General features: G+C 39.3%; 2 protein-coding genes across 4 annotated transcripts in view; one reads left to right on the top strand and one right to left on the bottom strand.

Annotated features, from left to right (window-relative positions):
* Positions 1-11: 11 nt before the first annotated feature.
* Positions 12-16,180, bottom strand: LOC124644092 (mannosyl-oligosaccharide glucosidase). The gene is made up of 16 exons (XM_047183305.1): positions 15,832-16,180; positions 14,393-14,544; positions 13,799-13,976; positions 12,892-13,051; positions 12,268-12,413; positions 11,676-11,863; positions 10,919-11,074; positions 10,386-10,534; positions 9,642-9,814; positions 8,461-8,591; positions 7,246-7,356; positions 6,747-6,835; positions 6,383-6,502; positions 5,676-5,793; positions 4,872-5,062; positions 12-3,919 (listed from the first exon to the last, which is right to left on the bottom strand). The coding sequence occupies exons 1-16, from the start codon at positions 16,045-16,047 to the stop codon at positions 3,783-3,785; spliced, it is 2,415 nt and encodes an 804-aa protein (XP_047039261.1). The 5' UTR covers positions 16,048-16,180; the 3' UTR covers positions 12-3,782.
* Positions 16,181-19,586: 3,406 nt separating this feature from the next.
* LOC124644032 (LIM domain-binding protein 2) overlaps positions 19,587-25,029 on the top strand; it is a 55,978-nt gene continuing 50,535 nt past the window's right edge. Inside the window, exon 1 of one of the 3 annotated variants that reach the window (XM_047183209.1) lies at positions 19,587-19,616. Coding sequence is in view for 1 of the 3 variants with exons in the window: in XM_047183207.1 (XP_047039163.1) it covers positions 22,791-22,817 (27 nt within the window). In the remaining 2 variants the exon portion in view is untranslated. Of the gene's footprint in view, positions 19,617-22,453; positions 22,940-25,029 lie in introns of those variants that run through there. The other 2 variants (XM_047183207.1, XM_047183208.1) reach the window with 2 other exon arrangements.

Raw genomic sequence — 25,029 nt, 5'->3', positions numbered from 1 at the left:
AATCAGAGCACATTTTCCAAATAATTTTATTTAACAATAAAATCTATTTACAAAAATGTACAACGTTGAAATTATAATTTTAATCGTTATTACGTGTAGTGAAAACTTCTGAACAGTCCCTTGAAAATCATTTTTTTTTCAGTATGTAGTCAGATTCAAAAGTAACTGAACAAATGAAAATTTTCATAACTGAAAAACACCGAGTCGTCGATAACTTACCAGAGTTCAGTATATGTTATTTCTGTTTTGTTAAGCAATATAAAAAATTGTTGATTTTTTCAGCAACTTTTGATACTGACCGTATTATACTTTTATAAATTCTACCTTTTTCGAGACTCTCTTAAAGCCCTAGGTACTCAGCTACATCCGGTTAGAGTGAAAGCCGACCCTAACATTGTTAGGAAAAAGGCTCGGAGGATGATGATGATGAACTTTTTCGAGATTCGTACAAGGTTTTCACTGCACGTAACAATACATAAATGATAAAATTAATATTTCATTCATCATGTCTTTTTTTATCCATTCACATAGACATTTTATTTTTTTCTAAGCTCCGTATCACAAAATAAAATTCACGTAGTAAATAATGCCTGCAAAATTTATATTTATTAAAGTATAGTCATCGGCACGAATCTTGAGCGCTGACCTTCATCTGCGCAGAAGTGATTTATTAGCAAAGAACCAATCCCGAGTGACGGCTATGACGCGATGCGCTGCGGACCAATCACCGCTTTAGCCCACCCCCGCGCCTCACTTCATACCACAAAAGGGACCCAATATATCACTTCTGCGCAGGTGAAGGTCAGAGCTCAAGATTCGTGCCGATGATTATATTGGTATGCAATACGGATCTTAGAATTTCGATTGCATACTTTTATAAAATTAATTTCTTAAGGATCGCATTGAGGAAGCATATAATTCACAAATATATAATTAGGTACATATTCGGATCTTTTTACCAACAACTACCATATTTTGCTAAAAAAAAAAACGTTTTTGCCTATTTTTTTTTCAAATCTACATATTTTTCTGTACAATTACGGGTGTGGTAACAATAAAATTTCTATAATTCATTATTTCAATATTTTTGGACTATAATAGGGAAAATTTTAGCCTTTTTAATCTGAAAATCTAAGACAAAGGAAAAATGCGTTCAAAACAACAAATATCGCTTATTCGTCTATTATTACAATTTATTACGCTAGCAACACTACCTGGATTATTTTACTAACGACAGCCTCACGTACCTTTTTAAATTTTAAGACTTAATAGAACTTATAATTTTATCTTTTTTTTTTATATAAGTACCTTTCATTTCATTAGTTTAGCTACACGGCGTAAAAACATTTGAATTTGAATCAAGATCTTTAGGGTCCGTTCAGACAGACCGGCTCGGAGAGGAGAGCAAATTCTTAACACGTTGAAAATCAAGTACTTTGGTTTATTTTGCAACATATAAAGAAAAATAACTATAAAACGAAGTTATGCTACACAAATATATACTTAATCTTCTATAATATAAAAATGAATCGCAAAATGTGTTGGTAAGCGCATAACTCAACAACGCCTGGACCAATTTGGCTAATTCTTTTTTTGTTGTGTTTGTTATTGTCAGGAGAAGGTTCTTATGAAAAAAAAAATAGGGTAAAGTGGAGAAGTCAGTTGACGGGAGCCGCGGGCAAAAGCTAGTATTATAATATAAATAAATACTTAAATAATATACTACATACTACTAACTATTAATAATCTGTGATACTACTATATTATTATTACATTACACGCCTTCCTCTCTTCTAACTATTTTGCTGTGCCCATCAGGGTCCATAATTGTGACTACCTCTATTATTTTATATTTTCCACCAAATGTACATTATGGAATGCAATAAATGATATGATATGATATGATATTTTTGCCTGTGCACTGATTTTGTCATTAAGAATGCTCGAAGGCGCTTGGTGTGAAATAATAAGAGGATCCGACCGGCTCCGATCGCATACTTTTTCTCAGTCTTGCAGACGTTTGGCTCTGATTGCATCTCACGCAGCCGATGGGAGCCGATTCCAATCTGTGTGAAAAGAAAAATACGCGCCGATGCTCTCCGAGACGGTCTGTCTGAACGGACCCATATAACAGCAGTATTTAGGTAGTTAATTCTTTTATATAACAGCTGCTTTACTATTGAATTTTTTAATTTTATCAAGCCATACTTTCTTACTAATTGTATTTATTAATAATTTTAATTTGAGCAAATTCCTAATGCGATTTATCCAATAGTTTCATGCGTCTTGTAAATTTTGTGCGTACTACAATTTTCTACAGTTTAAAATTCTTCCAATTACAAGCAGTAAGTCTGGCGCCAGAACACAAAATATTTCGGCGCCTTGTTTCACAAGCCCTTTGGCGACCTCATCCTAGAGCGCCCTAGACGGGTACCTACACAAGTAATAAACCCCTTTACTATTACTATACCCTTTTCGCCGACCCGTGAGCCCACAGGTAAACAAAGAATGACTTTTTCAAGATGGCGGGTATAACCCGACCGAACACAAAACGTCACATTACCTGTGGTCTACAATTTAGTAGCGTTCCATGTTTGACAATCAAGTATTTTAGGTTCTTTTACAAGTGAACGATTTAATACATAATGGATTTAAATTAATAAAATAATTTACGGCGTTCATTATATTTGATTTCAAATAAATCTGAAAGGATTACATAAGTTCTACAGACATCGTTCTAAATATCATTTCTTCATTTCTAATGTTGTCAGTGTATTACTTCCGTAGTTTTTTTTTTATAAAATATGTTCATTACCTACTTCAATCGTGACTTATAAAAAACCCTTTTTATGGTTTGTTTACCTTTTGGCTCATGGCTCCGTGTATAGGGTATAGCGTGTTCTTTGACTATACTGTCTATATGGGATAATTTACAAACAAAAAAATTGGAATTTGTAAATACCTACAAACTTGACCTGACTACTGGAAAAATCTGTGTGTGAAAAACAGAGAGCGACCACGGTAACAAATATTTAAATTGACACTTTTTGTCACAAAACTGTAGGTCCAGCCTATCATTGAACATCTTTGGCAGTCGTTACGGGTAGTCAGAAGCCAGTAAGTCTGACACCAGTCTAACCAAGGAGTGTTGTATTGCCCGGGTAACTGGGTTGAGGGGGTCAGATAGGGCAGTCGCTTCTTGTAAAGCACTGGTACTCAGCTGCATCCGGTTAGACTGGAAGCCGACCCCAACATAGTTGGGAAAGGCTCGGAGGATGGATGATGGAACTTTTGTCACAAAAAGGCAACAAGTTATGTCGGCTCTGTCAAAAGGCTAGCCGTTTGATTGAAAGGTGTGTTTTGTCATTTACATCCTGTCAAGAGCTGGACCCCGTAAGGTAAAATAAAATCTTGTATGTATATTTTTAAACATTCCTGCACGATTTGAAAACACAACTCAACCCGGTAGATGGCGTTAGAATCATCGGCACGAATCTTGAGCGCTGACCTTCACTTGAGCAGAAGTGATTATTTATTAGCAAATAACCAATCCCGAGTGACGGCTATGACGCGATGCGCTGCGGGCCAATCGCCGCTTTAGCCCGCCCCCGCGCCTCACTTCATACCACAAAAGGGACCCAATAAATTTCTTCTGCGCAGGTGAAGGTCAGCGCTCAAGATTCTTGCCGATGATTGTACTATCATTGTTGTTTCCAATATTTTTTTCTATGCGTCTATTTTATAAATAAAGTTCACTGAATCTTCTAGCTTCTTATGTTATCCTAGTACTCATCTGCCATGATCAGGACTACTAGCGCCGTCCAGCCGTTGAAGGGCTTACAGCCTGAACCCTTGCCGTCTTCCCCGGAGTACTGCTCGAATAGGTACCCGGCGCGTTTGTATTCGTTTAGTATGTTACCTGCGGAAAATAACATTTATATTATGTAAGTAAATACTTTAGTAAAAACGTGCTGGTCTAGCGGGTAAAGAAAGAGCCAACCTATCGAGTATGAATGAGTACCTGGAATCGAATCGAATCGGATCGGAACCCGGTGTGGGTTCGATTCCAGGTCAGGCAAGTACATACCAATGCAACTTTTCTAAGTTTGTATGTACTTTCTAAGTAGGAATATCTTAGACACCATTGACTGTGTTTCGGATGGCACAACAACAACCTTGGTATTAGTTACGGGTAGTCAGAAGCCAGTAAGTCTGACACCAGTCTAACCAAGGGGTATTGGGTTGCCCGGGTAACTGGGTTGAGGAGGAGATCAGATATGGCTACATCCGGTTAGACTGGAAGCCGACTCCAACATAGTTGGGAAAAAGGCTCGGAGAATCACGACTTTATCGTTGCTAATTGGAGACAGGTTCGACAAGAGCTCGTGGATAAGCAACAGCCGTTCGGGCCAATTTGTCACAAGATTAACCCGATGCTTGGCACGAGTTCCTCCCGTGTTTGTGTCCCGGCTGTCATTGAAACATCTTTGGTAGTTGTTAAGGATAAACAGAAGCCAGAAAATCTGTGCAACAACTAGCAAGGGGTAGGTATCGGATTGCCTGCATGACTGGATCGAGCAGGTCAGGTAGGATACTTGGACAACCTAATCTGGTTAGAGAAAAGGCTTGGCCAATTAGAAGAGGTATTCAAAATGTATAATAGCACGTTTGTATTTATCCAAAAACCCATCAGTCAAGCGCTTTACCTATAAATTCTCGGAAAAGTACTAGGCTGTTATAAAATGACAGAGCTACTTACGGACGACATAGCTATGTATCAACCTCCCCCGCCCCCCTCCACACCCGCGTGAAAATTGGACAACTCTTCTGAAAAAAGTACTAGGCTTGCATAAACTGAAAGAGCTACTCACGAACGATATTGTCTCTCAGCCTGGCGTTGAGTTCTGCAGCCCTAGCCGCGTGAGGTCCCTCTATACTCGCGTAGTGCTTCAGAGAGGACAACGCGAGATAGTTTATGGGGATCCAAATTTGACCCCTCCAATATGGGGGGTCGTGTTCTGTGTTCCTCTTCATGTACAGAGGAGATGATTTTGAGAGGGACCTGTGGAAAATTAGAAGTCATTCTTACTAAAGTTATAAGTCTGAAAGTAACTGAATGTCTGGCTGGTCGGGCGAAAATTACACAACCAAGGAAGAAAGGACATAGGCTGCATTTTACCAGGTTGTGAAAAGTGGTTCTTCATGGACGCGGGTCGAACGAAGGGAAATAGCTAGTATGACTATAAAAGTAGTTTCTACCCAATGTAACCCCAAACTATGTTCTGCCCATTTTGTCGTCAAACAATGTTCTACCCATTCTGACCCCAAATAATGTTCGCCCAAGAGAATTCCATATTCCACAACTCTTGGTATATGTAGTATACCGCACTCAGTTCATCATACTAAAACTGCCAGTTTTCCGAAAAGTATTTCTATTTGAGGTCAGCATTATTTTAAACGACCTTATAAAGGTCGCCGTCGACGCTGGATGCAGGTCGCCTCCAACAGGTATCTGTGGAGATCTAAGGGGGAGGCCTGTGTTCAGCTGTGGACGTCCTATGGCTGATATGATGATGATTATTATTTTAAACAACATATGGGCAATATTTTGAGAAGGAAAACAGAAACAAAGACAATAATTAATTAATTTTATGAAATTCATAATTATATCTAACCTGAGTCCGTATGGTGACCACAGCAATTCAGGTTTATCCAAATCTTCTAGTATTTTACCCAGCTTGTCACTGTCGGGTTTCAGCACCTTCAGTAACATCGGGAATAGGGATACGTAACCTGAAACATAATAGAATATTTAGTAAGCCATGAGAACATTTGTCACTATATTTCATTTGAGTAGATTATAGTTAAACAATCTTGATATAACTTTTTACACAAATACTTGTACTAGACAAATAAATTGCTACTCTTTAACCGACTTCCCCAAAAGAAAGAGGTTCTCAATTCGTCGGGATCCTTTTTTATGTATGTTCACCGATCACTCGACGCCTGGACCGATTTCCAAAGTTCATTTTTTTTATGCACTTTATTTTGGTGGGTCCCGGCAGCCATTTACACGGAATTCATAACACAGGGTATCCTTATTTTAATTCCTGAAAAATGCTTGTACATCCAATATTTGTTACATCAGTATATTCTAAAAATACGCTCTGTCGGGGAAAAGAAATCTTTATCATTAGAAAGTCTCTACAGGTAATCAGAAGTCACAAAATCTGAAAACCTTAGAAAGAAGTCAAATAGGCAGTCGCTCCTTGTAAAACACTGGTCAAACACACAGGTAAACTGGAAGCCGACCCCAACATAGTTGGGAAAAGGCTAGGCAGATGATATTTTTTTTTCATGAAGTATTATTTTGTGTACTTACCAAAAGCAGAAGTGACAAGCCTTGGTTGTGGAGGCACGGTGACACTGCGCACTACTCGAGCGCCCTCTGACGGATTCTTAGGCTGTTGGCGAACTAACTTCACTCCGTCTGTGTGGAGGCCTGAAATATAATTATAAAATGGACCATATTTTTTTACTTAAAAGACCGGCTAAGAGTGAGTCGGACTTACGCATTAAAGATTTCATACCACTATCTATGGAATAGCTAGATATCTAAATGGGTTGAGGGGTCAGATAGGCAGTCGCTCCTTGTAAAGCACTGGTACTCAGCTGCATCCGGTTAGACTGGAAGCCGACCCCAACATAGTTAGGAAAAGGCTCGGGAGATGACGTATTGAACTCACCATAATCAGCGTAAGTCTGTGTGTGTGAAGACCAATGCAGTTCATTTAGTAATTCTTCGTCACCTAACTGCTCTTTGGTAGCTTCGTATCTGGAGAAAACAATTAATGTGTAATGATATCAATATTTAAAACTGCCTCGTTGGTCTAGCTGTCGCAAGCGCGGCTGCTGAGCACGAGAGGTCTCGGGTTCGATTCCCGGGACGGGCCGAAATCACTTTGTGGGTTTTAGAAACTTGCACAGAGTAGCTCGGAGCCTGGAAGTTGGTGATTGATACACCCGTGCATCGGAGAGCACGTTAATATCGGTCCTGCGTCTGATCTCTCTCCGGTGGTGTCGGATTGCCGTCCCATCGCGCTATGAGAGTGGAATAGTGACTGCACCTGTGTCTGCCCAAATGCTTGTGCACTATAATATGTCCTGCGCAGCTGGCTGATCTCCTTATATGAGAACAGCCGCCGTAGCCGATAATAGGCTAGGAGGACAGTATACTCGACTTACTTGCTGGAGTCCCGATGCAGTACATCGGCGATGGTCATCATGGCGTCGGCGGCCGCGTACATCCAGCACCTCAGGTCTACGTGACGCTCTATGTCTGAAGGGTGGGATGCCCTGGAAGCAATCACCATCATTTTACCACTTGCACTTGAGACGTTGCAATCTTGGAGTTGCATCCATGCCCGTGCATGAGTCTGCCCGAGACCATGGATGCTGTAAGTGTAAAGGATCCGAAACGTCGGGATTAAATAATATTAATATAACCGCGATAAAATCCGTGAAAGTAGTTTTATTACTGTGTTCGGTTCCCCCACTCACGCACCAATTTCCCTTCCCCCTTTTTTCTCTCCGATGTCGTCCGACGCGGTCGCGCGTTTGTATCGATAGAATCGCGTTGCAGTAGCGCGTTGCTAAACGCTCGATTGCATAGCTACAAAAAGTCGCTGGGGCCGAAGGCCTAAGGCTAAGAACTCACGGAGCGATTTTTAACCGTGCCCCGCCGCGGCTGCGGGCCCGGAGCTTCTGTAGAATGCAGATATACATGTAAAAAATTAAAGCACATTTCACGACGCGATTTACGCCCGCAGTCTGCGCGTTTGTTTGCGGGTCCCGCTGCACCGGCGGGCAACTAGTAGAATCGCGCGGGCCGCGGTCACCCGCAGCCTCGGCGGGTTGCGCCCGCGCGCTCTGCGGTCGATTGGCCGGTTCACTAATAAGGGCCGATTCACTAAGGGTAACAAATAATCCATAACGATCTCTATCCTGAATCAGTGGATGCACCCAGAACCTTTTGGGTCTTTTTTTTTTCATTCTTCTGTGAAGTAAGTATAACGCAACAACTCGTTTCTGATGTGTGTCCATGGCGGTCTGGACTTCAACTGATCGTTAACTGCCCGTCTTGCGTCTTGCGATCATCGCCCGCCACGTTTGCGGGCGATAATCTCAACCGCGACGGCTGTGTAACCGCGCAAATAAACGGTCTCGTGAGTTTGGAAATAAAAACGCAGTTCCGCCACCGCGGCGGGCACGGTTAAAAATCGCTCCGTGAGTTCTTAGCCTTAGAGCGTTTCCGTGCGATTTTCCCGCATGAAAATCTCAGACCGAGCGACAGGTTCTTTGCCTCGGTATGGTATCCTGTTATTTACCCTTTCGACCTCCGACAGATAACGAACATGACATGAGGACCTGGTAATGCTCGTTAGAAAAATAATGACTTACCTAGGATAGTCATCGAGTCCTGAAGTCAGGGTCTTAGGGTTCAACTGCAGGCCATCATCTTCACGCCCACGCCAGCGATAGGAAGTGGGTTCATCCCCTTTCTGGGTGGTTTGGAACCACTGGTACCACGCCTGGAACAAACAGATACACCTCGAAATTCTCAAACGATACATAAGTAATTATTATCTACTTGTTGTTCTATCACAGCAATTTACTTAAATATTACAGGAGTACATAATGTTTGAGCTGTTCTTAAAATTGAGTGGCATTTCAGTTATTTACACTATACGGACAAATGACATGAATAGGAAGGAAGTGAGTGTCAGTATGACGAGTGACAGGGGAAAATGGAAGAGAATGACACATTGCGCTGACCACAAATAAAATTGGGAACAGGGCAGGAGGCAGAAGAAGACACTATACGGACAAATGAGAATACTGTCGAAAACCTTTTCATTATAATATTTACGTCAGGATATTCTGCAGAAAGTACTAGAAAATGCCCTAAAAGTTTTGTTTTTCGTTGACACTATTTTCTTAATTTTCATCACAAAGTACTGGGCGACCATAACAAGCTAGGAGCTCACCTGTAACCTACTGAACATCCTGTCAAGAGTGCTTCTATGCTTGGAGCCGCTGACGAACAGTTCCGGCCTTATCTTCACGAAGTGAGCGTTGTATTAGCAACATCGGCGGGTTGGCGGCCGCGTTGCTTTTTATTTGATCTACTTTGTACTTAGGCTCTCACAAAATAGCAAGAGATGCTTCCATACACCACGTCTGGCGTAGTGGCCGATTGAATGAATTTTACTATTGAAGTGGGCATAACGCAGCTTTAATTCTCAAAACAAAACATATTTTCTTGTTTAAAAAAAAAATAATATTCTTAAAACCTACGAACTCAAAGAAAACGCCCTAAAAAGTTTGTTATGGTTTTTCGTCGACACTATTTTCTTAATTTTCATCAAAATGATCTTCACAAAGTTCTAGGCGCCCATAACAAGGAGCAAAAATCAAAATCAAAAGTCATTTATTTATTCAAAGTAGGCTGAAAATCAGCACTTTTTGAACGTCAAGTCTACAAAAGACAGCCCCCAAAACGCCCGCCCTTCACCACGTGCTTCTATGCTTGGATACGCTCACAAAAAGTACTAGGCGCTCATAACAACTAAAGAGCTTACTTGCAGCCTGCTAAACATTCTATCCAGCGTGCTCCTATGCTTGGAGCCGCTGACGAACAGTTCGGGGCGTATCTTCACGAAGTGTGCAAGTTGTATGAGCAACATCGGCGGGTTGGCGGCCGCGTTGCTCTGTACCACGAACTCTTTGGGTACTCTTGCTAATGCCTCCGATCCTGGTACATGAAGAGAAGAAATCGTATGAAATTTTTGTTTTCATTCATTTATTCTTGCACATATTTATTACATTTTTAAATATTAAATATAAAAATAAAAAACATTTAAAAATATAAAAAATATGTTGCCACCGATATCGGGCACAGGGTCCAAGGTACCGGTGGTTAGGGTCCCAGAGACAGAAACCTCCTCACAATACGTGCCGTATCAAGGAGTACTGCCTTCTGAATCAGTCCCGTGATCCAGCCGCCCAACGAGAGCCTCCTGAGGTGTTCGTCGAGGCTCTTGGCTATTAAACCATTATGAAATTATTTTTTTAAAGTAAAGAAAAGATCAATTGTGTGCATGTATGTATGTGTATATGAGCTGGAAAGTGAGTGAGTTAATGAGTGTGTAAATGAGTGCAGCAATGACTGTTGTTACTTTTTGTCCAAAGGTATGTGTAAATTGCGTGTATTCTAAATGCAGATGTAAAGAAAAAAAGTGGATTAGTGAATGAGTGAGTGTCTGAACGAGTGCAGAAGTGAGTGTGTGAATGAGTGTATGAATGCGTGAAAGTAACATACGTACCTAAAATCTGTTCCCTAGGAATCCAGCCCTCAACATTGATGAGATCCAACCAATGTGCCGCGATATCCATCTGTATGTCGTTAGACCATCTCCCGATGAGAAGACCGTGGAAACCCTCGTCCCAGAGGAAACCGCGGGGGAAGAATGACCTGGGAACATGAAAGGAGAATATAAATTACCCTCTTCCTAAAAAGTGGTCTAGGCAAGCCATTATGACATCAATTCGCTTAGGTTTAATTTTCTAACAGAGCGTCAGATATCCACCTTATTCTTTGGGTGGTAGACAGTCTTGGCCAACTGATCATCTGCTTAGCCTTTTCCCACCTATGGACACTGAGGTCTGCTCAAAGTTTCATTAGAAGCATGACTCTTTGAAAATACATAGCTATCCGGATAACGCTATACCCTCTGGTTAGATTGGTTGTCAGATCTTCTACCTTCTTTTCTACCCTCTTTATCCCGATTTTCACAAATCCTCATCAAAAATTGACTACTCAAAGACCACATTATATTTTACAGTGATAAATGATTACCTGCTAGGAACACCAGTATATAGCGGCGCTCTCCAATAAGGCACTGGTTCCCTGGTATATTGTGACTGCACTCGACCAGCGCCAAAGAAATACCCCACACCTCCGAGAGTGTTCGAGAGAGCCGCTCTGGCTATAGCCACGTCGTGTGGTGGGTAGCTGGAAGAAAGAAAAGAAGAATTGAGAAACTCCTCTTTTTTGGTAAGTCGGTTGAAAAGAAAATCTGTGCCGATATTACCTCTATATATGCGAAAGTAATTCTTGCTTGAGTCTGTCACGCTAGAATCGCTAAACTGATTCAGATTAACTGACTTAGTCTCTTTTTTGTTTGTATGTATCCAAAAGGCTACGAAACTACTAAACCGATTAGAAAAATTATTTCACTGTTGGAAAGCTATTCTCGAGTAACATAGGCTATATTTTGTCACGGCACGGGATAAGATCCCCTGGGAAAATAAATGAATGCAGAAGCTGAACTGATTTTAATTATTTAGTTTTTTTTAGTACACGGTTAGTCTAAAACCTGAGAATTAACATCAACTACTTTTTATCTGAGTGATGAAAGTAGTTTCCGCCGGATGGGGATAGTACTGGGAGGGACAGCTAGTTAAAAATATTAGACCCTGTTTAAAATATCAGTACTGGTAATGTCCTGACGCCACGCGAAAAATGTCGCATACTATGGTCCAGCAAATCAATAAAACGGTCCCTTCACAACAAACGAGCAATACCAATGAACAAAACCAGTGTAAAAACTCACCCTTTCTCATCCAATTTGAATTTCTCTTCAAATTCAATATCAAACGAGGTCTTCTTAGACTCCAAAGCTTTCGTATACTTCTCCCCCTTTAACGGAGGAGTGGGGAGATCCTCCGTGGTATAGACTATGTCTATGGAAAATGGCGTTTCCACCAACATCTGTATTGGCACGAAATTTATGTCTTTGTCCTGAAAATAAACACAAAAAAATATTATGTAAAATCCTTATTAATATTATAAATGCGAAAGTAACTCTGTCTACCACGGATAATCTAGAGCTTTCTATCCGGATGCGGGAAGTAGTTATGGGGTAGCAGGGGAAACTGCGAGGAACAGCTTGTATAACCAAAAATGTTGTTACTACCCAATGTAACCCTAAAATATGTTCTACCCATTCTGACCGCAAACAATGTTCTACCCAATGTAACTCCAAAATATGTTCTACCCATTGTGACCCCAAATAATGTTCTACCCAATATCATCCACTCATTCTTAGCCTATAAAACTTTCTTTATTTCATTCCATTTATTCTACTTTATTCCATTTCATTCCATTCTATTCCAAAATTCTACCACATTTCTTGGTTTACATACCTTGCTAAGTTCATCATCAGCCCCCAAAACTGCTAGTTTACCAAAAATGGAATGTCTTTCCACCTTCAGTAGAGCATAGAACTTCTCTTTGAGGAGATGCAGCCCTGGTGCGTGGGCTTCCGAGTATGATGTGTGCAGGAGTTTACCTAAAAATATTAGGGGAAATAAAAGTTTTAAACAAACTTAAATTAGAAGATTTTGTTTGAATGCTTTTCGTTATCTCAGGAATTTTCGTCCAATTTGAAATAATATTTCATTACGAGACAAGGTATACCTTGACTACTTTTTACCCAGGTATGCTTTAAAACCACTGGCAAAAGCGAATATATTTGTATATAAAAATATAACTTCTTATAGCACTTTCTCTGTGTATGTCGTAATGGACAACTTTTTTATTATGTTAATATTGTATGTATCTGCAAAACTTGCTTTTTGTGCCCTTTTTATAATGATTAATTTAAGAGTGAAGTTGGATGTTCATATGTAGCTAAAAAAACCAAACGCGGACGTTACACACTGTGGGCTCCAGAAGGAAAATGATGGGTTTTAATCAGTAAGAGTCTGACACTCCCTCACTGCACCCACAGCGGGAGGGATCATTTGATGATTTCCATTTACACTTACCCTGATTAGGCACCAGATTGACTCTAAAGTTATGCAGCTGTGGCGTATGACCCAATATGGAGCCGTCTTCATACCAGATGCGGGAGTGAGGAGCGGCGGCACCGAGAGACTCGTCCAGAGCCCCGTACCAGATCAGCACGAAGGGAACTTTGGCGTTACCCTGGAATTTTGGAAAAAGTCATATAAGTGCCTCGTAAGACGCTGGATGCAGGTCGCTTCCAACAGGCATCTGTGGAGATCAAAGAGGGAGGCCTATGTTCAGCAGTGGACGTCCTATGGCTGAGATGATGAAATAAGTTGATAAGAGTTCATTTTACATGGGCAAATCCATGCAGTTTGTACCCAAAAATGCTCTGGGAATTGAACCTTAACATTCGCGTACATGTCTGCTATATGAATGAAGCACTATCTGTGGCATTCAATAAACTATGTATCTGTTGGTTTGCCTACTAAAGATAGAATTTTGACGTTGCAATTTCTAAGCAAATCAATAAACAGACAGTTTATTAACATCCGCCATAAACATACTCTATGTTTACTGTTAGTCAAAATGGAATGCATGTATAAGTCAGACTGGAATTTCATAACTTCCCGTGCCTAAAGCCTAACCAGAAAAAAAAAATTGAGAGAAGTGTGGGGTGCAATAGTTATTGACAAAGTTCCAACCATTTGATGATGACGATGTCCTCCTAGCCGATTTATCGGCTACGGCGGCTGTTCTCATATAAGGTGATTGGCCAAGTGCGCAGGACATATTATAGTGCACAAGCATTTGCTTGGACACAAGCGCACTCACTATTCCTTCACTTTCATAGCGCGATGGGACGACCATCCGACACCACCGGAGAGAGATCAGGCGCCATTTAAAATATATTCAAGAATCCAAACATTATAAAAATAAACATACCTTAGTTGTAACATTGATCCTAACAGTCCAGTGACCCCCGTGTTCTCCGCCGGGGGTCTTAATAAACGAAGTAGTGATGTTATGGGGGTTGTCCGTGATCAGTTGCTCCCCAAACGTGACCCCGTCGTGTCGGAGCCAGCCGTACGTCGCTAGGTTGTCATTCTGGTCACACCAGTGTCTGTGGATGTCAAATTGGGTAAAGAAGATAGGAAGAGATGCATTTTGATGAAAGAATTGGTATTGGAAAACTATTTGAATCTGAGATTCTCTTTTTTACTATCCATGTTTACATTCTGTGTTATCTATGTTGTACTTCAAAATATTTCAGTAAGTAATATAATGTATGTATTTATTATAAAGATGAAGTTTGTATACTTAGAAGTGTTACTCCTAAGGACTTCTGGATTTTTTTAAAATTTTCTGATTTGATGTTCTGATACCTCCAATTCATGACAAAAAATATGAATACTATTTAATTTGTCAGCTAGATAATCCATGAAAAGGCTTCACAATGAAAAAAACACTTTAAACTTAATAACAAACTTAATAACATCATCAAAATTCCAAAGACACGATCTTCATAATTTTACCCACCTGATACCCTTATGTGAGGAGGCAGCGAGCTCGTACCACATCATGCCGAACACAGGTGACCGTGGCTCCCGACTCTTCATGCCCATGTACACACCAGGCCTGTATGTGCCCCAGTATCGCTCCGGTATTTGTAGACCGGTTTCTTTTACTACCTAGAAAGGTAGGTAAAAGTTTTGATTAGTACTACATATTATAAAAAACCGGCCAAGTGTGAGTCGGACTCGCGCACGAAGGTTTCCGTACCATTATTTATAAAACCACATCTACCTGTTGTCGTTATCGATATCGAACAAAAATGAGCAACAAAAACACGTTTGTTGTATGGGAGCCCCCAAAATATTTATTTTATTCTAGTTTTCAGTATCTGTTGTTATAGCGGCAACAATAATACATTATCTGTGAAAATTTCAACTCTCTAACTATCATGGTTCATGAGATACAGCCTGGTGACAGAGGGACGGACGACGACCTGCCTGCCTGCCTGCGGAGCCTGGTGACGAGGAGTGAAAACAATAGGGTCCTGTTTTACCCTTTGGGTACGGAACCCTACAAACCCTCTATGTATACTAATATTATACATTGTGTCAAAATCAACAGTTATTTATTCAAAGTAGGCTAAAAATCTGCACTTTTTGATGGTCTAATTTACAAGAGACAGCCCCCAAAACGCCCACCCTTCACCACTTCCTATGTGTTTCTGCTGGGAAGAAGAAGTGGTGGAACAAACTCCCCAGCAACTCATCTGTAAGGTTTGAAGAATCAGTTCTATACAAACTGTTAAAAACATTTATTACATAGAATGATATAAATTATGTCTAGATCTACTCTAATTTTGCATCAATAGAAATCTATATTATTTATTAATGTTTGGATATATTTTATACTGGTATGTCAAATAGTTTCCACTCACACATAGATAGCTGGTTTGCAATAAATAAAAAAAAACTATTAATTTTCATAGTAGGTACACATTGAATGATGCATGTAGGGTTCAGAGTACAATTTATAATGGTATCAAGCTAGAGCTAGGTGCTAGAAATAAATAACATAATAAATATGTGAAATAATTATGAAAATCAGTGTTCCACTTTTATGAGCATTATTTTACTATCATGTAAATGATTGTAACATAACAATGTTATGTGACATACATTCCTTTGTACAAGTTTAGCATTATTACAATATGTAAGTTAGAAGTACCGGCTTTAAAGATTAAAAGATAATTACTTATTATTAAACTGGATTTGCCTGTAAACTTGTGTAAATAAGACTATTGTAATATCTACATGAAAATTAATACATTATGATTACTTAACACTCTGTTTATCTCTTATTATCGCTAAATTAAACGATGAATATCACTTAGTTCGTGGAACAGGGCTTAAAACTGATGAAACAAGGAAAACCGACGGCAAATTTACTTTTGGAGTTTTACGTACCTTATCATCGTCAAATGGCGTGTTAACCCGAGTTTCCAGGTAGCCTAGAGTGCTTATATACACAGCGATTAAAAAACAAACGAAGCCGACACCGGTTTTCCATACAGAAAGGAACTTAAACGTCTTACTACCAAACGAAGATTCGCTACTGCCCGCACTGCTGCTTGTATCGTTCTTATCTGTTTTAAGCGACACTACTTTTCTATGCCGTACCATTTTAACAATTATTTAATAACTAATCTACAATATGTATGCGGAATTGACACTTTTTCTTTTATAATTTATCTTTAAATTCGTTTTATATTTTCATCGGCGTTCGCGAATTGAAAGCATCAATACGCGAGCGCGATTGACGTTTCGGTTTTATAGTGATGTTGATGTGTTACTAAAATTGGCACTCCTGTTAATCGACTAAGTAGTGTACAGATTTTAGAAATAATATTAGGTCCTTAGATTTCCATAAAAGGTAATAATTATAGAAGATCGAACCGCTGATTCACCCCAATCATAAAAAAATACTACAACAAACATGAAACTACAAGTATCAGAATGAGAACAGTGAATTATTAAAATAGTGTCAAAAAAAATTACTTTTAAATGATTGTTTTATATACAAGTGAAAAAATTCACCGTGTAAATTCAATAAAGGAGATGGCCAAATTTTCATAGTAAAAAAAACCCAGAATCGACAGCAATGAAATGCTTACCAATAGGTTCATTATGATAGACCTTTGATGGTGCCAAAAACTCCAGCCTGAAATCCATGGGGTATAGCTATATCATATTTTCACAAAAATAGGTCGTTGAATTTATATTGATTTTAAAGATCATTTACATCAAGGAACATAAAAAAAAATCTATGTACACTAAGATTATACTAGCCAACAGTAATATCCCCATAGTTACTGAGATTGCCTGGTGATTAAAAGGTCTTATATTTAACCACTCCAAACACGAAAGCACCGATCTTACATACTTGGAGAGGTTTCGTAGTTATATGCAACCTTCACAACTGGCTATGAAACGTCTTTTTAAAAATTGTCTTTGAAAATCGCGCCATGTGACATTGTCAAATGTAACAAATGACTTAGCGATGCAAAACGGTCCAATCATGAGTCTGCATTCAACTTCTAATGAACATGAAACAGTAAAAGTAAACTTTTCTGTGAACTAAAATCATGATCGAAAAAACGTTATAAAAAGAGAACCCCATGGTTTTTAGATAATATGAAATACTTTTTTTAATCCTTACATTATACTGAATCTAATCGTACATATGAAGTTTCTGTCGACTCTGGGTGTTTTTTTGGCCATCTCCTTTCTCGTACTGCAACTTCTGTTCGTGTAAATACGACGATGCCCAACACATGTCATCTAAACATGTCAACTAAAAATCCCAGAGTAGCCTAAAAGATTTAAACTAAACACTTCATCGCATACGTTCATTCCTTATACACATTTTCGTATTGCACAAGTATGTTGTCATATTGTGAGACGATAATTTAGTCGATTGTAAAATTTATATACTATTCATGAATTAGTATTTAAAGTAACATCACTAACATCAATACGTGGGCTTGTTGACATTATTTTGAAGTTGAATATTTCGTTCGGAAATTCACACATAACTAACGTTTCAAAAGTGCAAACCCCAAGCATAAGTTTCGAAACGTTATCGTGTTTTTTTTTTAATTTCTCTTATTTTCCCTTACCCATTACATTTAATCAAATTAAAATATTTCCCCCTATATGCTGTTATGTCTGAATTATAGACATATAATGTACAACTACATTATAGATAGAGAGATATAGCAGCTGGATGTTTTCTGCGATTTTACTAGTATTTTTGCCTAACTACTTCATACTCTTGCATTTATATATATTACTTTCCCAGGCTCAGACTTCACGAGAGCAGAGCGGAGTGGAGGAGTATTTGAACCACAAATATGTTCTCTCTGAGGAATACTGCTGGGACCCGATTCTCCTAAGTTAATAATGTCAAACTCGAATAGAAATCGAATCGCAATATGATCGCAATAGCAGTTTTAACCATATTTGGCATTCTGCTACTAATAAAAGACCAATCGTATTCGATTGACATTTGATTGGTGTGCGATTGGTCTGCTATTTTGGTGATTTTGGTCTATACGGTAGTTTGCTGTACAATCATTTAGCAATCGTAAATCATTTGCAGACAAAATGATTCATTATAGAATGACAGAAAAGGATAAAAACGTTTATTTCAAAGAGAAAATAGCGGAATGCCAGGGGCCCGATTCTCTTAAGTTAATAATGTTAAAATTGAATAGAAATCGAATCGCAATATGATCGCAATAGCAGTTTTAACCATATCGGGCATTCTGCTACTAATATAAGACCAATGGTATTCCAACGACATTCGATTGGTTTGCGATTGGTCTGCGATTTTGGTCTATACGGTAGTTTGCTCTACAATCATATTGCAATCGTAAATCATTTGCAGACATAATGATTCATTATTGAATGACAGAAAAGGAGAAAAACGTTTATTTCAAAGAAAAAATAGCGGAATGCCACTTACGCTTCAATCGTAATTGAGTCGGGATTGGATCTCAGTCGAACGTGAATCGTATGTCGCTTAAGTAAAATTAGGAGAATTGGGCCCCTGTATTCGCTTCAATCGTAATTGAGTCGTGATTGAATCGCAGTCGAATGTGAATCGTATGTCGCTTAAGTAAAATTAGGAGAATCGGGCCCCTGGTAGGTGATATCAAGACGTTTTAATTTATGTTGATAGTTAAAAACTGTTCTGCTCTGCTTTAACTACTTTGGTGGATTCTGGACTTTACCTAGGTTTCCCATGCATTCTCGCTGTACATTTTTACCTATGTTGGGTGTTTCTTTTTCGATTATCACTTAATAGAAAAACGTAAAGTAAGACTTTGTTTCATCTAAAATTATCTATCTTTTCAGTTTTTTTTTTTTTCAGAAGCAACTTGGTAGATATGTACTTCACTCGTTTGAATTATTTTACTTCACATCTGTTTAGGTACTATCCTAGCTAGGGTAAGCAATCCCGATCTCGCAATATCCAGATACAATCAGGCATAATAATATGATGATGATCAATGTGGCTGTCATGAAACAATCATTACGGGAGCGTTTCTTTGGCCGCCTTAATAGGGTTCTAAAAAGTTCCTTATCGGGCGGCAACAAGGTTCGCGCCTTTAATGGTTGGGTCATGCCAGTCCTGATGTACTCCTTCGGCATACTCAAATGGACTCAAACTGAATTGGATGCCCTGGATAGGAGAGTCCGCACACTGTTGACCGCAGAACGAATGCATCACCCGCGATCGTCGGTGATGAGACTGTACATCCCGCGGAAATGTGGAGGTCGAGGCTTTTTAAATGCAAAGACGCTCCGCAACCGCGAGGTGTGCAGTCTCAGAGAATATTTTCTCAAAAGCGACGTGGGTATGCACCGTGATGTGGTAGCAGTGGACAGAGGACTCACCCCGCTATCGTTGGCAAATGAGAACTGGCGCAAACCTGTGGTACTAACTACCCATGATCGCAAGGAGGTATGGCAGAGCAAACAGCTACACGGACGCTTCTTCGGGGCTCTTCATGGCCCCGATGTAGACTTTAAAGCGTCCGTATCTTGGCTATGCTTCGGTGACTTATTTGGAGAAACCGAAGGGTTTGTATGTGCAATTATGGACGAAGTTATCCTAACGAATAACTACCGGAGATATATCATGAGAGACGGGACAGTTGACATATGTCGGGCATGTCACCATCCGGGTGAGTCTATCAGACATATTATTTCTGGTTGTTCTCGTTTGGCTAACGGTGAATATTTGCACAGACATAACCAAGTGGCCAAGATCATCCACCAGCAGCTTGCTCTGCAGTACAAACTTGTAGATCTTGAGGTACCGTACTACAAGTATGCGCCCGACCCAGTTCTCGAAAACGACCATATCACGTTGTACTGGGATCGATCTATCATCACTGACAGGACTATTGCAGTCAATAAGCCTGATATAGTGGTGATAAATCAATTAGCGCGCCGCGCGATGATAGTCGATGTCGCCGATTCGCATGACGAGAACCTCGTGAAAGCTGAGAAAAAGAAACAAATAAAGTATCTTGACTTAGCGCACGAGGTTGTCGCCATGTGGAATGTCGACACGGCTGTCATTGTGCCGATTGTCGTTACGGCCAATGGTCTAATAGCCAAGAGCCTCGACCAACACCTTAGGAGGCTCTCGTTAGGCGGCTGGATCAAGGGACTGATTCAGAAGGCAGTAGTTCTTGATACGGCGCGTATTGTGAGGAGGTTTCTGTCTCTGGGACCCTAACCACCGGTACCTTGGACCCTGTGCCCGATATCGGTGGCAACCTATTTTTTATATTTTTAAATATTTTTATTTAATATTTAAAAATGTAAAATATATGTTCAAAAAAAAAAAATGAAAAATAAAATGATGACGAGATAGCTCAAGTTTAGACTTATAAAATTGAAATGGAGTTTGAGGGAAGCAAGAAGTGGTTTTTCACAGATTATGAACCCGTACTGCGTTAAAGATGCCATTTTCAGTGTATGGGCGACTGATGTAGCTTTCTTAAGAATTTGTTTCATCCGAATTCCATTAGAACCGATTCGAGCACCTAAGTCAATCAAATGGGAACAGGGTTCCTAAGATTAACGCGTTAAAAAAAAAAAAGTCATCAGCTTTGTCAAAGTATACTTAGATTAGTCTTAAATATCTGGGATCATCATCATCACCATCATCTCAGCCATAGGACGTCCACTGCTGAACATAGGCCTTCCCCTTTGATCTCCACACAATATCTGGGATATGTATAAAGAAAGCAGTAACTTTAATTCAAAACTGCAAAGAATTATTTGATTTGGTGCAGTAGGTACTTCATCAACGATTTAAATCTAAGTCTACCTGGATCTCATAAGATTGAAATTCTTAATCGAATACGATGTTGAGTCATACATTGCATAGCAGACTAGCAGTAAACCTTCAAGATAGGTCCAGTCGTTTTACCGTTATAACGTAAACAGACTGTAACATAGGCATTGAATGAAAATGGCTATTGGCTATCCTATGTTGTATTTCTTCGAATATCTGCGAAATTCTGGCTTGCTAGCTGTTTAACGCGATTGCACACGCATCCCGTGGGAATTACTAACCGTACTGGGATACAATATAGCCTATGTTACTCGGGAAGAGCGTAGCTTTCCAACAGTGAAAAAAAAATTCAATTCGGTTCAGTAGTCGCGGAGCTTTAAGTTCAGGGTGGAAACAAACACACAAAAAATGATTCCTGTTTATTATATCAGTTTAAATGACAATTCCTTTCCTAAAATTACCGTTTATCATTTTCAAACTAAGATCTACCGGACAATTATACTAAAAATAGAGGCGTCGATGGAATGCTCGGAGCCATCACGACCCAAACGGGTTGGTGACCGCTGACTCCGCACTGACCGACGATACGGCTTGCCGACTCCAATAATTGTTTTCAAATTGAAAATCTTTATTTTATTGTGTAATACAACCTCTTTTCTAAAAAAAAGGCGTAATACTAGGCATGAAAAAAAATTGTATTTGCATCATTTCCCTAGCAATAAAAAAAAGAAAAATAAATATGGCGCAACCTATCTTCTGTAAAACGTAAAAGATTTCATTAATATTTTCTCATTTATTTTATAATTTCTATCAGTATTTTACACGAATACAGTAAAGTTAGGTATTAAAAAGGCTATGCCTTGCTGTGTCCGAGTAAAGTCAGGTGTATTATGAGAGAGACAAGAAGATTATAATTTTTATTTTTCTCGCCGTGACAAGCGCATCGTTGGTGTTGTGCTTTCAGCTATTCAAGCGCTTTTGTTTACCCGATCGCTGGATTTGGGAAGATATTGCTTTTAAAAATTTTAGGTACCTATTTAGGATCTTGCAGGGTATTTTGTGAGAGTTACAGTTTACCTATTATGGTAGCATAATTATTTCATACTTATTTGAAAACTTTGATTATATAATATAATAAAAGTTTGAAAAGTGATTGTATGTATACCTACCTATTTTGTAATAAAGACAATTTAATTACGCAGATAAATATGGTGTACAAATCTAATTTAAATAAGTGACTATTGTGGTGTTTATAAACAGATTCCTCATTTTGATTGCGGAGAAATTAAAAACGGTGAAAAATAAGATAGGAGACCTACCGATTTATGAATCTTGTCATAAAATACGTATTTAGAAGAGAATTGTATATAGGTATACTATAACTTAATTGTAACTAAGTAGGTAAACAGCTGGTTAAAACAAAATAAATTAGTTTTAACTAACTTTTTAAAATATCTAAACTATCCCGTTGCCAGAACATTTCTAAAGCTCAGTATTAAACCCAAAAAATCATTAAAAATCTTAAAACAAACACAAAGTAATATCAAAATAATGAAGACCGCTTTTTGCCCAAAAACACAATCGCTTGAAGCACTTTGTTGTCACAAGCCAGCAACCGCGCCACCTGTACGTTCCAAGTGTAGATAAAACAGTTCAGAAATACTGCGCGTCGGTAAAGCAGACCCTCCCCCCGCGGCGGCGCGTACCCGACCCCTTCGGGGGCGAACGAAACCAACCAGTGCGATCGAGCGACACACGCCGCGCGTACCTGCGACAAACTCCGTAACGCGCCACGCTACGCGATATCATGAACCGAACACAACTATACACGCATTTATTCAGTGAAATAATGTAAATAATAACGTTAATTAACATTTAGCATAGTTTTAGTGTTGTGTTGAAACCGTGAGCATTGTTTACCGGCCGGCGAACGCACGCCACAGCGCTCCCCGAAAAAAAAAACTCCGATGTCGGTGGCAGTGAGGATGCTTGCTTGTGTCAGTGTAGTGTATTAAAATAGGTAAATGTATAAACGGCGTGCTATGATCGTATGAGGAAGAAAAGCACAAGGAACATTGTAAGTGAAGAGCGTGTCGGCTCAGTGTTATTACTGTTGTTTGGGCAGAAATGCGGGGTAGCTCGCCCCAGTCCAAGGAGGTATTATCCGAGTGGGGCGGCCGCCGCTGATCAAAAACGGAGGTACGGAGGTCTATCCCTCGTGTACTCAGTGTTTTTTTTTACTGAAGCAGGTCCCACGTAACCCCTTTTTTGTGCGACGCGTTTTTTTTGGAGGGAATGTTTACGAATCGATACTCTTGTAGGTTATAAGCGCCTAGTACTCGCGTCTGAGTTCCTACACGCGTTTTTGATAAATAAACACAAAAAATCGATTGGTTCGATGGTTTTTATTTTCGAAAACAATGTTTGTTTTTTCCGTTGTCGACTAACTTCGGGTTTGTACAGTGGTTAGGATAATTCGTATAGTTTTAGGTGTTCATTTTATGCCTTAAAGAAGTTGTACGTATGTAATTGTTAGGTAGCGATCCAGTCATTGGAATTGTACGTTCGCCGTGAGTGATAATGATAACAAATAAAAAATATAATGTAAATACGTATTTTTTGTAACTGATAAATAAAATACATTTTGTTAACGTGGATAAGCTGTGGTGAAGTCACAGAATGTACAGCATACTTTTTGATTTTCGAATGTCAAACATTTGAAAATAAGAACATTTCTCTTCGTATTATGCTATCCTGGTACTTTCAGGTAGCCAATAATTATAAAGATGCCAATCAACACCCAGAATCTAATTGGCTGTCTGACGGTATTTTGACCTAGGGTCAGACTCTGACCCTAGGTCAAAATATTTAGCCTAGGCAAGTTACATTACGGCAGGCAGAAATCTAGACTCAAAATATGTATTATCTCTAGACCGTTAAACTGATCTGGTGGATCATTCATAAATTACATCTATATAGGTATGATAAATCTGAAATAATTAACTCAACCTGCTTGACTAGTTTTTATTTCGATTACGTCAAAACGGCTAAGCAAAATTCGATGATTTAATACACATACGGCAAGACTGGCTACAGACGCTTACAGAGGAAAAAAAATTGTTGTTAACATGAAACAGTACACATACGCAGTATTTCGAGTTTTTCCTCAAAAATCACGTTCCTTCAGTTAAGGAAAGGTTTCGTCACGGGGCGAAGCCCTATTAACGTCTATCGGACAGTTAAAATGCTGACTAACCACCGTCCCCAATATTATTATCTATATCATGAATTTTCGTCACTAGCCCCATACAAGTTGTCAAATTCCTATCTGTAGAAGCAAAACCAGAGATAGATAAAATATTGGAAACGGCCGTAGATGGAGTGACAATACAGTACAAGTTGTATGCGTCAGACGACCGGACAATGTGACGATTTCGTCAATATAGGCATTTGCAAATAAAAGACGTCATGTAAAAATCAGCCCTTTGCTAGGCACAAAAAAGTTTTTAGGTCTTAACTGGTGGGTAACTTATGGACTACTGTTCTTGATAAAGTCGATATATAGCTAGAATGTTACTTGTGACCAGGCCCGCCGCTAGCTGTTTGTTCGCCCGCATGCAAAACCGATTATGCCGCCCTACGACTACATATTATACTGGGTTTTTTTTTTAAATATACATATAAGGGGGGGGGGAGTCCAGGGGGTCCGGACCCCCCTGCCCATTCATATCCATTTTACTTGTCCAACAGAAAAAAATATGTACATGCACCGCTCTCATTGCAGAAAAATCCTGGGTTAGCCCATAAGCAGACTAAGCAATTGCTTAGGGCATCAATGCAGTGCAATCATTACCCAAGTGGCCCCTATGTATTGAAAGATTGTGATTAATAGGTAGGTACTTACCAACATAAAAAGTAAAATATGTTATTAATGGTTTTTGGTGGGTTTCCCGTTGAAAAAGTCAACGCATGAGACATATTTCATATGTAAGGAAGCGCGAGCGAAGCGAGCGCGAAATTTTTTTAGTCTAAGGACACAAAACAAATTAAAACCACTGTAAATTAACAAAGCAAAGTCAAAAAGAAAGATATGCTCAGAAATGAAGTGCAAATGTACATGAAGCCGCGAGCGAAGCGAGCGCGATTTTTTCCTTAGAGTTTTCATGAAGTAAACATATCATAAAAAGCCAAAGTGAACAAAAAGCTATAACGGACGTGCGCGAAAAATGATTTTTCGGAATTGAATGCTTCAACAATTAAACAAAGATAAATTGCGACTGCGATAACTG

Source organism: Helicoverpa zea, chromosome 29, assembly GCF_022581195.2.
Source record: "Helicoverpa zea isolate HzStark_Cry1AcR chromosome 29, ilHelZeax1.1, whole genome shotgun sequence".
NCBI classification, from domain to species: Eukaryota; Metazoa; Arthropoda; class Insecta; order Lepidoptera; family Noctuidae; genus Helicoverpa; species Helicoverpa zea.
This window is presented reverse-complemented; position numbering and strand designations above follow the sequence as displayed.